This window comes from Branchiostoma belcheri, unplaced genomic scaffold (assembly GCF_001625305.1).
Source record: "Branchiostoma belcheri isolate BF01 breed outbred unplaced genomic scaffold, Haploidv18h27 scaffold54, whole genome shotgun sequence".
Taxonomy (NCBI): Eukaryota; Metazoa; Chordata; class Leptocardii; order Amphioxiformes; family Branchiostomatidae; genus Branchiostoma; species Branchiostoma belcheri.
The window spans coordinates 203,280-221,355 of record NW_017804176.1 but is presented as its reverse complement, the minus strand read 5'-3'; the positions used below and the strand labels follow the sequence as shown (position 1 = coordinate 221,355).

Here is an 18,076-nt window from a genome sequence, read left to right as displayed (position 1 = left end):
TTCTCCCCGTGTGCGGGGGCAGCGGAGTCTAGCCCTGACCGGAGGGTTATCAGGCGGGGAGGGCCTGGGAGGGACCGCGAGGCGAGGGGAGGTTCAGCCGGCTCGGCGCCGGCGCCAGGTTGATAAGTCGGTCCCGGCCGTCCTCGCCTCCCGGTAGAACGGGAGAAAAATGAGCGGGACGAACGTGGCAGAATAAATATGGCCGGGCGGGAGATTGATATTTGTGGAAGACCTTTTTTTTCATGCGGAAAATGTATTTATGTATAAAAGAAGCACACAGTAGGACTACGTGTTTTCGCGTCTCAACTTTTGGAATTTGTCATCCTCATTTGCCTTCATTATCGTTGAAAAATGTTTTCATATCAAAGCTTTTGTATGCGATAATGAAGGAAATACATGTATCTGGAATCCCAGACCGAAAATGCGCACCAGATATCTTGCACAATCGTTAAACGTTTGAAATTTAAAAAAAAATTCATATATTTTATTAGCGAAAATTAAAGAAGAAACCATATGGAATTTTTAAGTTGGGATGCTAGATAGTTATAACTGTTGATTTATCTACTTATTAACATTTTCCAATCCTGTATGGCGATATGTAAGACGGAAAACTACCAGCAGACCGGATGTACTCCAGAGGGTGTCACACACTGATGAATCAATAGATAAGTAATAACTAGTGCGTATCTTCCATCTCTTAAAGCTCAGGGCGATACTTCTATTTTAAGACTTTTATTAAGTTTATAACGAGACAGACATACTGTGATGTCGTCTCTTCTTCAACACGGGAGACTTACCAGAGGACACGTCGCTTATTAAGTATGCTTGATTGACGGAATTACATGCCGTCATAGCAACGCAGCTTGTTTTAGAAGTCAAACATAGTAGAAAGGAAAAGAATCGAAGTAAAGGTCGATTTCAATTGTTACGAAAATCTTAATTTCCTAAGATTCAGCAGAATAGAAGAAATGATTGGCTTATGATCTTTTTTTCCGGATTACCTACTATAGTCAAGATAAATTTTGTCTGTATTTAGTAACTGATGAAACACAACTCTGCTTCTTATTTGGCAAAATGTAAAACGTACCTACCATCTTGTATGTACATGCCAGAAAAACAGGAAAGGCCACCTAGCAGTTTACACCAAAACTGCAGCAGACGGAACAGCGCACTGAAGTCGTGCAGCCAATTACCCCGTTGATCGATCGTTCCTTCGGTCATTCTAAGGACGAAGCGGATGTTCGGATAGACCAGATAAAACCCTTCCTGTTACTTCATGATCATGAATAATGGACGTACGGACAGACATGTTTCATTCTCGGCCTATTTCTTCTCGGTCAGACCATATGAGGAGATGGAATGTAAGTGGTGAATTGAAATTATCTTTTATAACCAGTCGCGAAAATACAATCATACGTTCAAAATCAAAACGATTACAGTGATGGTGTTTCAACTTTTATAATGATTTATAGAAATAATGATGTGTAATAAAGAATCAAAAGGTTGAAAGTTTTGTCGTGTTTTTGTGATAAGACAGGCGTGTGGAGAGTTGTACATACACCAAGCGAGCCGGCTGGTAACATCCCCAGTCGTGCATCCGAAATGGCAGGTCATTACACGGTGAATTACACGGCACTAACCATAATAAGTACTTGTCCGGGTCAGGCTGGGCATTACTCTCTGTACTGCTATTTCCTACTCTTTAGTGTTATTTCCACATACATGCATAATCCACGTGTGGTCATTTTTCGCCGCGCTCAGAGACAAGGCCGAGGGAAAAAATGTTGTGTTTCTGATTTCAGTCCTGAAAAAAAAGTAGGATCGGTAGGTAGGAATTCTCTCTTTTTGTAGGTTTTGGCTGTGTTATCCAACAATAGAGTTAAAAATGTACAACTAATATGTATCAGGACCAGGGCTCTCGTATCTCCAGGACCCGTCCCTCCGTTTGCTTGTGGGAAAGGGGCAAATATTTCATCCTACTTATCACTCACTCACTCACTCACTCACTCACTCACTCACTCACTCACTCACTCACTCACTCACTCACTCACTCACTCACTCACTCACTCACTCACTCATTCACTTACTCATTCACTTACTCACTCACTCACTCACTCACTCACTCACTCACTCACTCACACACACTCTCTCTCTCTCTCTCTCTCTCTCTCTCTCCCATCCTACTTATACTTTCTCAATATTAATAAAAGTTTGCTTCAGCAAATAGTGAAATAGCATATCAGATTGTTAAAAATTTAGATTTCAGATAGTTCAACTTGCCAACGGTCGGTCGGTCGGAAACACAATATTTTATTCCCAGGCCTTATGTCCCTATATGGGACGGCGTATGGTTATGGCATATGATGGGACTACGGACGGCCTGCCATTACCGTGTGATGTAGGTCATTTCGTGGTACATACATGACAATTACATGCATCTCCTGTGACATCGTACGTCTTTCCCCCGACAGGGCGGATCGAACTCTGTACCGGTGACATTTCGTCGTGTCTGCATTTTTCATGTCTGTCGGTTCTTGGAGGACTGTCAATATCCTGGGTGAAAACGGTTTCTGTCAAAAACGTTAGGGTCGTTGCAAACATGGCTTAGGTAGTTAACAATTTGACATGTTATTTCTGTTTATTTGAGGGAAATGCTTCCCCATGTATGTTGGGGTGTCAGATTATATATTGATTAAATCATGAAATACAGATCATGATCGACATTTGATTATGTCTACTCAGTGACAGCTGATGACGCGAAGAGACAGCTATTTTACGCGTAGTTAGGTCGAAATTGTGCATAAAATGGCCCTGGCCGGGTGAACCATATGGTTGAGGGAGCTCGGCATTTCCAAATTAGCAAGTTTGCTTGTCATAGTTCCGGGGAACAAGGACACTACGACACCAACACCAATGCTGGTACCAATTGGGCCAGGGTAAGGGATCGGACATATATGCCGTAGTACGGTCGTACGTGCATTCTTGGGACTGTCGTCTATGTGTCTTGCAAAATTCAGCCGTCTTATTAGGGAAAACGTTTCCTTAGATCCTTAATGGTTCTGTCACAAGTTGACTGAACATTCTAGGGCCTCAAAATCGCACAACGAAGGTGACTGCGAGGCAAGAAAGCACCATGGCTGGGGTGAGATTCAGTCTGTGCTTGGTACTGGTCTCAGCTTGCTGTTTCTCCCTCCTGGGCGTCGGATCGTCCCGGGAACACGGGGAGAAGCACGTTCTGCTGGGGGGAGACCTCGTGCTGGGCGGACTGTTCCCGCTGCACGCCGCCTGGCCGAACGGGACGTGCGGACATGTGTCGGTACCCGGGATACAGGCTCTGGAGGCCATGCTGTTCGCTGTCGACAAGGTCAACAGGGAGAGTTCGCTTCTCCCAAGTAAGGCCCATTTCACATTTATTCTCTGATATATTACACATGTATGTACCATACACGTGTCGGTACCCGGGATACAGGCTCTGGAGGCCATGCTGTTCGCTATCGACAAGGTCAACAGGGCAAGTTCGCTTCTCCCAAGTAAGGCCCACTTCACATTTATTCTCTGATATATTACACATGTATGTACCATACACGTGTCGGTACCCGGGATACAGGCTCTGGAGGCCATGCTGTTCGCCGTCGACAAGGTCAATAGGGAGAGTTCGCTTCTCCCAAGTAAGGTCCCTTTTCACACTTATTCTGAACCAACAGGAGTCAAGCAGAACAAGACGGAATAAAGAATAGGAGAATAGTGTCACATTCGAGAAACCCTACTTATATTACCTTCACACTACAGCTGAAGTCGGAGTGAGCCGGAATGCCATTTGAATGAAAATTTCTTACATAGTCCTAAATATTCGAAATTTCAATTGCAAGCATTAAAAAAAAACGATATCTATAAATATATTTTTATTACATACTAGTATACTGAAGTACTCTGTCTACTTACATCCATCGCATCACATGCAAATATCCAAACATTCAAGCAATACAATTCGTGTTTATGGCATATGATAGAAAAAGTGTTCCACAGTGTAACTTTCCGTACAAACTGCTTGTATTTGTATCAAAATGTCAACTTTCATTAAATGTCTGAGTAAAGACCTACAGCTTGTTGAGTGGTATGTCAATTTGCATTATCCCGTACGTTTATAGACATCAGCCTAGGCGTGCATGTCCTGGACACGTGCATGGACCCGTCCCGGAGCGTACAGGCGGCCATGACGTTCGTGCACACGGCTGGAGGGACAGAGGACGCCATGTGTGCGGACGGGTCCGTGCCTCTCCACCGCAGGCACGCGCACAAACGCCCGGTCTGTGTCATCGGGCCCGCCAGCCGCCAGGAGGCGCTGCCGGTGGTCGCAGAGCTCCTGGGGTTCTTCAAGGTACACAAAATAACATGTTTTCAACCAATTGGAAAGAGTATGTATGCCATTCTATAGGCGATTAATTCAACACGAATGGCTTTATGTTGATGAACGCAACGGATGGAGTCAAATTGCCCGATCAAGCACTTTCTTGTTCAGTTTATTACAATAATCTAGATATTTTAGCCAGTCTCCGTCACAAATATTTACGTTGATAACTAATTTTTTTTAGCTTCGATAAGTCTGTTGTAGGCTATACTGATTTTCCTGTATTTCTCAAGGTGCCTCAGATATCCTTCTCAGCCGCGACGTCCGATCTCGTACCGGAGTTTGAGTACCTTTTCCAGTCGGCGCCGTCCGAGACAACCCAGGCCGCCATCTTGTCCGCCATCGTCCAGACGTTAGGCTGGAACTACGTGTCTCTGGTCGTTACTGACGGGAGGTACTACCAACAGAACGCACAGGCCTTTCAAGAGGAGGCTAAGAAATCTGGAAGAGGTAAAGGTTTTCTGATTTAAAGGCACAAGAAGAATGAAACATGGGTGAACTGAATGATAAAGTATGATTGATACTTGTACAAGGAGGCAGAAAATCGGTGTAGAAAGACTCCTCTGGACTTCACAAGAAAACTGTTACTCAAGCAATTGGATAGAGTTTAAAGTTTCAGACGTTTCAAGTAGCATCCACTACGAAATAGACAATGACAAAAAGTAGTGGATGCTACTTGGAACGTCTGATGACAGTTTTCCGAACCACCAGCCCATCCAGTTGCTTGAGAAAGTTTCTTGTGCATCATGGATGTCTAACCTTCACCGACGACTCTAGAGTTAATATTGTAGTTCATAAAGAATAGGAAAACAAACGAATTGCTACCTTTGTTTTCTTCACTTCCGCCAAGGTATTTGCATCGCAAGTCAACTGAGGATACCACACGATGCTGACTCAGCTGACATAGACCGGGTGGTACAGCAGCTCCTGCGGTACCCACGCGCAGTGGGAGTGGTGGTGTTCACTACAGCCCGACAGGCCAGCAGTCTTCTGGCAGCCGCGAAAAGGTGGGCGCCATGATGTTCCAAGGTACCACAGTCTGCCGTTCAGTCTGGAAGTATTGTTTTGGGTGGGCTTGTCTGTTGTCGGTTTGTGTGTATGGTTGTCTGAACACAAAGTAGGTTTGCAGCACATGGATAGAAGGAAGAATTACAGGAGATCAAAATGTCAGACACAGGAAATGGGGTGAACTAACTTGAAGGTTCAGAATCTGGCCGGGAGCCAGCAGATATTAGAGGTTGACACGCGGGAATTCGGGAGCCGAGGATTGTATGAGTGACCATCCAACCCTGCACAGTTAATTTCTGTCCTAGCCCTGATTATTTATATGTCGGTAGATATGTTTGTTTCTTTCTTTGTCAAACTCACAGTTGTTTTGGTGCAGGCTGGGCGCTGCGGGACGGTTTGTGTGGCTTGGCGGAGAGACGTGGCACAGTAAGGACGTCCTGAGGTCCAGCCGCGGCGAGAGCGTCATCACTCTGGCTCATGATCATGATCAAGACTCGGCTATGCTGAAAGGTGAAGTACTAGTACTTGGTCCAATCAATAGGTTGTGCTTATAAACCTGTTTTCCCCTCTGGTCTCTCAGTCACTGACGAAAGCTAGTGGATACTAGCTGAAACGTCTGACGTTTTCAAAATCATATCCAGTTGCTTGAGTAACTGTTTTTTGGCGTACTAGTACTTGGTCATTGATACTGTCCTAGCTCGCGTCATGATGTCGTGAAAATGGTAGAGAACGCATTAATTCTGTCGTAAACGCCATGTTAAAGGCTACTCGGGGAAGTGTACTAGTATATCTAAACCAAGAATAACGTCCTTGTCTAAACTAAAAGTATATACAATAACAGTACGAATCGACTGCACAGTACCCAAAGTTGAGAAGGTAAGAATTAGATTCAGAATTATTTTCCTAAGTTGCTGCAAGAAGCACATTACATTTTCACTTCAAACGTATTGCACTGTAGGATAAATATACCTTGTAATGTCTTCTGTATATGGATTTAGTTTTGTAGCGGTTGTTTTCTGTTTCAAACCGCAGAGTTTGCAGAGTATTTCTCCAAACTAAGACCCCACAACAACAGGAGGAACCCGTGGTTCGGGGAGTACTGGGAGCATCACATCCAGTGCGTTTCCGAGTCACTCTCGCAAGGGGGCGCAGGTGATCCATGCGTTTGTACAGGTAAAATGCTCAATTGCAATGTAAAGTTTCGACTGCCATTTCCTAAGTTTGATTTTAACACATCCATGCAGGTGTGTGGTGTAAAACTGATTGTAATCTATTTGTGTATACTACTATATTAGTGCATACTATTTCTACCCAGATGTATACTGGACTATGTATCTAATTTGTATATGCCCAGATGTATACGGGACTTTGTGTCTCATTAGAGACACAGATATGAGTGATATATTCCTTTGATACCTCCGTACCAGGGGAAGAGGACGTCACCGTCTCCCAGCACGAGTGGGTCCGCGGGGTTCTAGCGGCGGTCAGGGCGGTGGCCAGGGCGGCACACGACATGCAGCAGGCCGTGTGTCCCCGCAGTGGCCGCCGGCCGTGCGACGTGAAGCTCCGGCAGGATACAGACATTCTGACCAAGTTCATCGCCAACGTTACCTCTGGAGGTACGCGGACGTATGTCACAATTGTATGGAAGTGTGTTGCGTTGAACTAGTAGTGTTTAAATCATTTGTATAAACTTGAATTCCATGGCATTTCATGTGTCACAAATAATTGATAAATTCAAAATAAATGCAGATTTTCTAAGCTCGACGGCAGATACATTGACATTTGTACCCAAACCCGTGCCTGTCTAGTTCTATGTCTGATTGTGTTGGTGTTAGAGTTATTCTGGATAGTCTCTATGGTGAGAATAACTATATTGTTCCTATCCACAGTGGACAGTCGCGATGAGGTTAGCTTTGACTCCACCCGGAGGGTTCCGGGACGATACAGCGTCTTTTCCGTCCACAACCAAGACGGAGACGCCCGCTTTCACACCGTGGGCCAGTGGGACGGCTTCTCTTCTCACCCTCTCAGCCTAAACCCACAGGACATCCAATGGCCAGGGGACGCCGAGGAGAAGAAGAACGCCACTTCTTCCCCGGATGATGAAGAAGAAGAAGAAGTGATGTTACGGGAAGGCGGAATCCCCAGGTCGGTGTGTAGCGACCCCTGCCCCGCTGGCCACAGGAAGGTGTCCCAGACGGGTGACGCCTGCTGTTGGCTGTGTGTGCGGTGTGCCCCGGGGGAGTATCTGAAGGACGACGTCACGTGTGAGCACTGTCCCGAGGGACAACGGGCCAATCAAGACCTCTCAGCCTGTGAACCGACCAATGAGAGCGAAGATGTCGATGACGTAGATAGCTGAAGCGATGTAATTGGAGCACGTCAGCAGGACGTACTGCGCCTGCGCGAAACCCTGACTTTTCATGGTTTTTGTTAAATGTTTGGTAAACGTTGTATCAGAATTTTGCCTGTTGCATGCGCAGATGATATCTTTTCCGACATAACATTTGAAAACTACAGTTGGGATGTTTTAACAATATATGCGCGAATACGATATTATACTAGTATGAGAAGTTCTGCCGAAGCGCTATGCGCTATGTCTGACCACAAAAGCTACAAAAGACAAGAAACAAACAACAAAAAAAAAAATGTTGAAAAGAAAACTAATCATGATTACTATCTGGGAATATTGATATGAATTGTTCATTTTACGCGAACTGCCCGTCCAGGCCCCGGATTGGTCACCTGTATTGTGACCTAAGCATTTGTAAGATTTTGCTTGTAACATTATCATCGTTATGCACATTAAATACACACAAATCAGACAAGTCAGAACCATGACTATGTCTGTTTGTTACAGAACCATGGCTTAGCTTCGTCTGTTTGTTACAGAACCGCTCCGTCTGTTTGTTACAGAACCGCTCCGTCTGTTTGTTTCAGAACCGCTCCGTCTGTTTGTTACAGAACCATGGCTTCGTCTGTTTGTTACAGAACCATGGCTACATCTGTTTGTATTCATAAAAGCTAACAAACATCACAAATCACTTTTATGAAATTCAAATCATTCAAAGGCTTCCTTATAAATCAGTAATGATAACTAAATGGTCCATCGGCATACCCTAAAGATTCATATTAAGTAAGTATTAGGTACGAATTGCCCTTTTGAAGTATACCAGTGTGCTGTGAGCGATTCATTAGAGACATGAAAAGAAGACCTTGTCGAGAGCCTTGCCGTTAACACCCTGCGGTAAAAACGTATGTATGACGCGGAGGCTTGTTTCACAAGGTCATTGGTTCTTCGTGCAGAAGACCGCCAATTAAAATCCAGTTGCAAATCTAAAGGTTAGACCCTACCTGTTACTTCTAGCCCGGAATTATTATCCAAACTGGACCACAATTTTAGAAAAAAGGATTTTCAACATACATTAACAAGCATAGGGACTAAATTGTGTTCCGGTTTTGGGCCCTCACCAATGCAATGGCCCTGAAATAAAATGGCCCTTAACAAGATCTATTATACGCCAGCCCTTATTAACAAGAGTCGACGTAGGCCACAGTTACATTACGGTTGAGTCTACGTATGTCACATTTACTTTACGTTAGGACAGGATTGTTAGCACTAACATCTAGTTTCAGTGTTAAGTGAACCAGCAACACCCAGAGGAGCTGAGCAACACCTAGATTCAGTGACAGAGAACAACTCATAATTGCCCTGACGGTCAAGGAAACGTCGGCTCTAACAGTTGTGAATAAAGAGCTTTGCTATTCAACGACAAAGCACTCAGATTACAAATATTATCATCATCTAAAAGTGCGAAAATCAGTCATCACGTGTGACTACTTCAAAGATTCATACGTATTAGACATTCATTGCCCTTTTGAAGTATAGCAGCGTAGGTGTCGCAATACAATCGAGATACATATAATAAGACGATCTAGTCAAGACCAGTTTGTGCCGGTTTTAAAGCCCTGCAGTAATGTTTAGCGTCGATAATGCTTGTTTTTCAAGCTCATTAGTTCTTCGTGCATAGGACGACCAATCAGAACCCGTGACGACGTCCGAGCCATATATGGCGTCGTGTGTGCACTGTGATTGTGTGATTGACAGGTCAGTTGATCGGCCTTTAAATTAGTCAGAGAAAAAGCCCGAACATCGCAGTTCTGATTGACTCGTTGCGGGCTGAATTCGGAACCGTGTCGTACTGAGAGAACACCGCACCGCGACAAGAGACTTTCACTCAACAACAGCACTCGCCTCAGAGCTGCCCGTACAGTACTCTAGCGGTTCTCTTGCATCTTCTAAAGCACTCCGCCACCATGAGTATCTTCGACTTTACGACGGAAGACTGGGCCTTTGACTTGACGACGGAAGACTGGGCCGATGACTTGGCGACGGAAGACTGGGGATGTGCGGACGGCACGGACGATCTCCAGACGCTGCCGCTGTGTGAAGACATCCTCGCTGCCATGAGTAACTACACTTTCGGCGACTACAACTGGAGCAGTTGGAACTGGACGGACGACGTTCTGTCGACGCCGCAGCTGGACACGGACCCAATCACCGAAATCGCAGGCCCCATACTGTACGGGACGGTGGCGGTGGTGGGTTTCCTCGGGAACCTGCTGGTGATCTACACGCTGCTGGGACACACGAAGATGAAGGACGCTACGTACTACTACATCCTGAACCTGGCGCTGGCCGACGCGCTCTTCATGCTGGGGATCCCCTTCATCTCCGCCTCCTCGGCCATGAAGCGGTGGGTGTTCGGCAGGGCCGCGTGTAAGATCGTCCTGTCCATGGACGCCATGAACATGTTCACCACGGTGTTCAACCTGGCCGTGCTGAGCGTGGACCGCTACCTGGCCACCGTCCGCGCCAACACGCACTCCCACTGGCGCCGCCCGAAGGTCGCCACCGCCGTCTGCCTGGGCGTGTGGCTCGCGGCCGTCCTGCTCAGCATCCCCGTCATGGTCGTCAGCGATACCCTCCCGCTGGGGAACGGGAACTACATGTGCATGCTGGACTGGCCTGAGGACAGTTTCACGTTCTGGTTCCAGGCCTTCACGTCGTACACCTTCACCATGGGGTTCGTGGTCCCCCTGTTGGTCATCAGCGGGTCGTACGCGTCGGTGGTCCGTCACCTCCGCCGCAACACGCCGGCAAACGCCGCGGTGGCACGCATCGCCGTCAACATGCGGAACAAGGTGACCAAGACCGTGACAGCCCTGGTGGTGACGTTCGTGGTGTGCTGGCTGCCGTTCCACGTCTGCCAGCTGCTGAACCTGAGCACGGACCTGCCGCAGAAGCCGACCATGGCAGCGTTCCACATCGCCATGATCCTGTCGTACGCCAACTCCTGCGCCAACCCCGTCCTCTACGTGTTCACCAGCCAGAAGTTTCGCGACAGCTGCCGGGCCGCGCTGTGTCTGAACCGGGACGACGCCGCCGACAGACAGCGGGCCGACCGCGAGAGAGACGCGCGCGTCGCCGCGACAAGAAGGCGCCAGCCGCAGGAAGACGTATTCTTCGAGGAAGAGAGATGTGAGGTAAACCGTGCAACTGTTCCACATGTGGCTACTGCCATGATCGAAACAACGGTCTAGGACATTGGAAAGAAATCAGATTGATAGAGATGTGCTTTGTCTGAAAGTCAGACTGAGTGCATTATTGTACCATCCACTTCATTACAATGTCACAATTTCTCTTTGAACAGTCAGATCATTTATAGACTAAGAAAGAGGATACAATTTGTAACATCAGAAGATATATACATGTATGCATATTCTAGTTTATCAATGTGTACGAGGATGCCTGGGCATTTAAAAATGTAAAAAAATAGTATATTAGCCATTTTTGTTCTAATGTTTCTTGTTGTTAATGATGTATATTGAAAGTATTTGCAGGGTCAGTTGTTGGAATTGTGTACGGAACTTTGTAATGCATTTGAGATATTGACTTTGTGATGAAAAAAGAAGAAAATGGTCATTTACAGATGTAAAAAAATAACATTTGATATTTTCAAAACACTTATTCTGTTGTTTCTTGTTGTTAATGATGTATATTGAAAGTATTTGTAGGGTCAGTTGCTGGAATTGTGTACGGAACTTTGTAAATGCATTTGAGATATTGACTTTGTGATGTAAAAAGAGGAAAATGGTCATTTACAGATATAAAAAAATAACATATTTGCCATTTTGGTGTTTCTTGTTGTTAATGATGTATATTGAAAGTATTTGCAGGGTCAGTTGTTGGAATTGTGTACGGAACTTTGTAAATGCATTTGAGATATTGACTTTGTGATGTAAAAAGAGGAAAATGGTCATTTACAGATATAAAAAAATAACATATTTGCCATTTTGGTGTTTCTTGTTGTTAATGATGTATATTGAAAGTATTTGCAGGGTCAGTTGTTGGAATTGTGTAAGGAACTTTGTAATGCATTTGAGATATTGAGTTTGTGATGTAAAAAAGAAGAAAATGTTCATTTACGGATATAAAAAGTAGCATATATGTGCCATATTTAAAACACTTATTCTGGTGTTTCTTGTTGTTAATGATGTATATTGAAAGTATTTGCAGGGTCAGTTGTTGGAATTGTGTACGGAACTTTGTAATGCATTTGAGATATTGACTTTGTGATGGAAAAAGAGGAAAATAAAAATGTTAAATGTCAGATGCCAACGCTTATGTTGTTTGTTGAAGCTGAATATACATAGTTCTAGTTCTGTCACTTCAAAACGTATTTTTATTGTCCATACATTAAGGAAGATGGTACAGCACAAAGTGGTAGCGCACTCAAGTTTATTTCAACGCTACCACTTACACATAATGAGATAAAAAAAAATTAACAAAAAAAAAAACGGCATAAAGACATAAAGGGTTAATTCGTTAAAAGAATACTGACTGCAAATGTGCCTAGCCCTAGGCCTGTGAGAAACTCGTTGCCAGTCAGAGCAACACAAAAATTTCATAGCCAAGCTCATAATATAAAGTTGTCGCCAGCTTTAGGAAAACCCACTATAGCTTTGGTAGTTCTGCTGATCTAGCTCAAACCGTTCAGACGTTATCCGATATGAAAGTTGACACGAGCGACAAAAGTGGGTCCGGCCGCCGGTCTAAAGTTAACCTGATTAAATCGCGCTCTCGGCGATACCGGTCCCCTGAGATGCCAATTAGCAACCATTGACAGCGGGAGATCGTATGATACGGACAGTCTGTACGTGGCTGGTGGGAAATGGTAGAAGACGGAAATGGACTTAATGATGTGACAGAAGAGTATGGTTGCAAGTGTACTCTTATGACCGGCTAACTCCTCTGCTTTATTATTTAGCTTAGTCTATCTGGCCAAGGACATCTGTGTATAATGTCCTTAATCTGGCCAATTTCTACTCCTTTTTTTTCCAAACTCGGCCGAAAATGTCTATTAGCGCTCGGCGGGCGAGCTATTAATCTAGAATTGCCATGACGTCACACAAGTCTGCACCGCAAGCTACGCTCGACTACAAAGGCTGGATCAAAGAAAAACCACGCGAGAAGAACCGAAAAACTCCAGGAGGCAAGAAAGGTATCTTCTGTTCGTTTCGCAACATGGCACAGGGACGCTTGTTATATAAACGTAACATAGAGTTCGAAAAGACTGGGGTCAGCTTCCAAAAGTAACATGAAGAACGCAAATCAATCCTAATTTGTCAGGTTGTATCCTTGAGTCCTCAGTCATCTCAAAACGTATTGTACGAGGGGTGTTCAAAAAGTTCTCGGCCTCACCTAGAAAATAAAGGTCAAACTCCTATTCTTTGATATAGCTGTATACTATGACGTCTTACATCACTGAACACAAAAATTCAAATTTTTATATTCATTAATAAGCACGTGATGCCCCGTGAAACTGGGGCGGGTGAGGGAAAATCACAAAATGGCCGCAACAGACGCGTGAGCACTGATCAAGTGTATCGATAAAAAAGGATGTCTCCTAAGGACATCCATAAACACATGGTCAAGACACTTGGTAATGACTCCCCTTCTTATTCAACTATAAAGAAGTGGGTTACTAGCTATAAGCGCGGCAAGGAGAGCACAAAAGATGAACATATGTCAGGATGCCACAAATCAGCACCACGGACAATCCAGTTGAGGCCATCCCCCACATGGTAGTGAATGACAGATTTGAGACTGTCCAACATGTAGCATGTTCTTTGCCCTGTGTTATGACTCAGTTCACAATGTTTTGTCGAACATCCTGGGGATGAAAAAACTGTCTGCATGGTGGGTGCCTCTAATGTTTTTTGAACATCAGAAGTTAAACAGGCTGGACATTTCAAGGAACGAATTCAGTCCAATCCATGCAATTTCCTCAAAGATTTGTAACCCAAGAAGAGCTGGATTCACCACTTTCAGCCCGAATCAAAACAGCAGAGCAAACAATGGATGAAGAATTTTTCCCGCCCCCAAAAGAAGTTTTAGCGACTTTCGTCCGTTGACAGGGTTTTTGCCTCTGTTTCCTGGGACAGTAAGGAAGTAATCATAATTGACTACATGCGAAGAGGTTAAAGCATCAATGGGGAGTACTATTCAACAGAATTGCGACAGTTGAGTACAACAGTCAAAGAGAAAAGGAGAGGAAAGCTCCGAGCTGACGTGATGAAAATGCACCTGTCCTCACAGCACAGGGGTCAGTGGCAGCAGCAAACGAATTTGGCTTTGAAGTCTAACCCCACCCTTCCAATTCACCTGAACTAGCACCCTTGGACTTCTACCTGTTTCCTAAACTCAAGTTCCACTTATGTGGTTAACGTTTTGATGGTAATGATGACGTCATCTATGCGGTATAGGCCAGTCTGGGGGGTCCAGATGCAACCTTCTTCCACAATGGGAAAATAAAGCTGGAACATCACTGGACCAAGTGCATTGCAGTTAGAGAGGACTATATTAAAAAATAGTGTAAGAAAAATTTTACTGCCCTGACGTTTTCTAGGTGAGGCCGAGAACTTTTTGAACACCCCTCGTACAAGATAACCTTTCTAACACCCTTGATGCCAATTAACCACTGACAGTGAGAGATCGTATAACGCAGGCAGTCTGTATTGGTGGTAGGTGTGAAATAGTACGAGTAGTAGACCGAAATATGGAAAAGAGTTAGCCGGCCATATGGTTTTCTTTTTTGTACGAGTATCTTTTTAATTAATTTCGCCAACCAAATAGTACTAGTTGATGCTTTGCCAGTTGATACTTTCTTGCCAATTTGATACTGCCTTACAGCAAGATCTGCTTGTATCCGGCCGAGAATGCCCTTTAGCGCTCACCGACTCTTCAGGTGGGCTATATCCTCGACTTGCGCAGGACGACGCACACGTACACACGGCACCACAAGCTGCGCCCGACTACAAAGCTGATGATTCTGACGGATCAAAGGAAAACCACGAAAAATAACTGCAACAATCCGGTAGGCAAAGGCACTCCTTGCTTTCAACAACGTGATACCCAAACGTACATAGAAATCGAGCAAACTGGGTTATCTCCAAGAAGAAAGATACAGGACAATTTTTACCGTAGTGAAAATTAGCCGGGTAGATTGAATGATTTGCTAGAGGAGTTAGCTAGCCCCATAAACGGAATAAATTTTAACTGTTATCTATGCCTGTTTTGGTGGATTTTTCTTTTCAGTTCGACGGAGAGGTGGTCTGGTAGTAAAAAGACGCCTCCATATTATTGCAGGTGACGGAAACTCGCTGGAAACTAGTGCCACCCACGCACAGACCCCTACAGAACGGTAATCTAATAAACAGATGTTCCTGACATGAAAGAATCGCACTCGACATGGTTGCCACGCGCGCAAATCAGCCAGCAGAATGGTTAATTTGTGCTCACCAGGCCTTCCTGTGAATTCCGCGAAAAAAGGAAATTATCGGCCCGGTCAGACAGTGAAACATGGCGTAGCTGGTACATCCGTGCGGCAGCAAGACTCCACGAGTCGTGACAAACTACCGTATTGAATATACACCGATAAAGTTTGGCGCATGCATTTTGTAGTCTTTGTTTCCAACAGTATGTTCTTGACTCCATATCAGTGGCTGTTTGCCAAAAGCATGGCTGGTCATGAAGAGGCTATGGATGGATTATCCGTCCTATTTATGGTAGATACACTTTTTGTCAAGAAGAGAGAGGAAGTCGAAAGTACTTGAGTATTCTAGACGTTTAAATTTACTTGTCACTTTGTTAACATGTTACCTGTGCTTAGCCCATTGGGGCAAAATGTTCAATAAAGGTTTTTATTATTATCCTCCACCAGGCCTTGCTATGAAATACGCAAAAAAAGGAAAATAATGGGCCAGGAGAGTCAGTCCTTGAGCAAATTAACCCCACCATGGCCAATTTTTATCCGTATTATCCGTGATGTGCCGTGAGGCACTTTGTCCCGTATCATGTAGATGTAGATTATCGATATCCGTATTTGACTGTTTTTGAACCCTCCGTGTTAGTCTGGTGGAAAAAAAGTGATTTACATCATCAACACTGCGGACTCGAGTAAAACAACGAACAACGTTGATATTTCAACATCATGGTAATAACACGATGTTCAAGTCACTCCGCTTGGATGTTGATTCTGAGGAACATTAACCTTCTCCTTGCTGATTAACCCTGTACCCAATACAAATCTGGTGCCAAATGGCTACCTCAGCGTGCTAAAGGTTAAACAAGACGTAGGTGGTATAATCTGCCTCGACTCCACGAGTCGTGACAAGCTACCGTATTGAATATACACCGATAAAGTTTGACGCATGCATTTTGGAGTCTTTGTTTCCAACAGTATATGTTCTTGACTCCATAGCAGTGTTTGCCAGAAGCATGGCTGGTCATGAAGAGGCTATGGATGGATTATCCGTCCTATTTATGGTAGATACACTTTTTGTCAAGAAGAGAGAGGAAGTCGAAAGTACTTGAGTATTCCAGACGTTTAAATTTGCTTGTCACTTTGTGAACATGTTACCTGTGCTTAGCCCATTGGGGCAACATGTTCAATAAAGGTCTTCATTATTATATTATCCTCCACCAGGCCTTGCTATGAAATCCGCAAAAAAGGAAAATAATGGGCCAGGAGAGTCAGTCCTTGAGCAAATTAACCCCACCCTGGCCAATTTTTATCCGTATTATCGATATCCGTATTTGACTGTTTTTGAACCCGCCTTGTTAGACGTCTGGTGGGAAAAAAGTGATTTACATCATCAACACTGCGGACTCCAGTAAAACAACGAACAACGTTGATATTTCACCATCATGGTAATAACACGATGTTCAAGTCACTCCGCTTGGATGTTGATTCTGAGGAACATTAACCTTCTCCTTGCTGATTAACCCTGTAACCAATACAAATTTGGTGCCAAATGGCTAGTTCAGCGTGCTAAAGGTTAAACAAGGCGTACGTAGGTGGTAAATCTGTCGCCAGCTGCAGACTCCATGAGTCGTGACAAGCCCCCGTACTGAGTAGACTCTGAGTTTGACGCATGGATTTGTAGTCATTGTTTCCAACATGTTCTTGACTCGATGGCAGTGTTTGTTTGCCAAAAGCACTGCAGATCATAAAGAGACTATGGATGGATTATCCGTCCTCTTATGGTAGATTTACTTTTTGTCAGTGTTCTGCAATATTGCAGAATGTAAACATTTTGCTCTGCAATTCGGAAATACTACAGTTCGTTAAAAGGAGGACAATTGCTGGCATAATTGTAACCGGGAGTACAGCAATTTTCGTATAGTCAAATACAAACTACGAAATGGAAAAATAAATCTTAAGTCGATGAAGGTTAGACATCCGGGTAATGAGATACACAAGGAAATAGTGAGCAACTGGATAGATTTTAAAAATTGTCCGACGTTTCAAGCAGCATCCACACAATTTTTGTGTTACCATGGTAGTCTCTATGTTTGAAAATGGAGCCATTTTTTGTTCATTCTGTTGTAGTTGTTGTTGTTGTGTCACGCTCTCCCGTTAGATTTGGCTTGATCGTATACTTGAAGATTTTTATGACGTCAATACCCACGTGGTTCTGTCATTCACACAACAGGAGTTCCAACCAAACCATTAGCCCTATATTCAAAAGTAAAGAGAACATTGTTACCGTACCTCCGTCAATTGTGCTGTATTTCTATTATGCGTCGATGAAGGGTTAGACATCCAATTAATCAGATACACATTCAAGAAAACGGTGTGAGTGCTACTAGTACTTGACTCGTCTGGCAGTTTTCAAAATCTACCCAGTTGTTATACAGTTTTCTTTGTATTTCTATTGTGATTTGTTCTGGTGCGTGTTGTACAATGTATATATTGATGTTATAGCTGTCTAACTGACGTTAGGATAACGCCAACACACCTCGAGTTTGGACGATAAAAAATGTCAACCTCCATATATGATGTACCTAACACATGTCAATCATAAAACAACGAAGTTACTGATGAAAGTTGGCCTAAAAGGAGGAATAATTTCTCGGAGGATTGGCTCAGTGGCCAAAGACGTGCAAGTTGGCCTGTCGAGTTACTCTCCAAGCAGAGGTTTTGGCTGATTTCAGGCTTTCCTTTTCGCACTGCTTCTTTTACGTTGGGTTGGCGTAAAAAAAAAACAGTGCAAAAAAGAAAGCCTGATAAAACATGCCCGTAGCCAGGG

The 18,076-nt window shown here is 44.2% G+C and overlaps 2 protein-coding genes across 2 annotated transcripts; both read left to right on the top strand.

Annotated features, from left to right (window-relative positions):
• The first annotated feature begins 3,059 nt into the window (after positions 1-3,059).
• On the top strand, positions 3,060-7,895 carry LOC109481203 (metabotropic glutamate receptor-like). The gene is made up of 8 exons (XM_019783735.1): positions 3,060-3,392; positions 4,149-4,378; positions 4,642-4,858; positions 5,259-5,415; positions 5,793-5,926; positions 6,449-6,589; positions 6,844-7,035; positions 7,528-7,895. The coding sequence occupies exons 1-8, from the start codon at positions 3,134-3,136 to the stop codon at positions 7,779-7,781; spliced, it is 1,584 nt and encodes a 527-aa protein (XP_019639294.1). The 5' UTR covers positions 3,060-3,133; the 3' UTR covers positions 7,782-7,895.
• A 1,717-nt stretch (positions 7,896-9,612) lies between these two features.
• LOC109481204 (somatostatin receptor type 5-like) lies at positions 9,613-11,031 on the top strand. The gene has a single exon (XM_019783736.1). The coding sequence runs from the start codon at positions 9,737-9,739 to the stop codon at positions 11,021-11,023; it is 1,287 nt and encodes a 428-aa protein (XP_019639295.1). The 5' UTR covers positions 9,613-9,736; the 3' UTR covers positions 11,024-11,031.
• Positions 11,032-18,076: the final 7,045 nt, after the last annotated feature.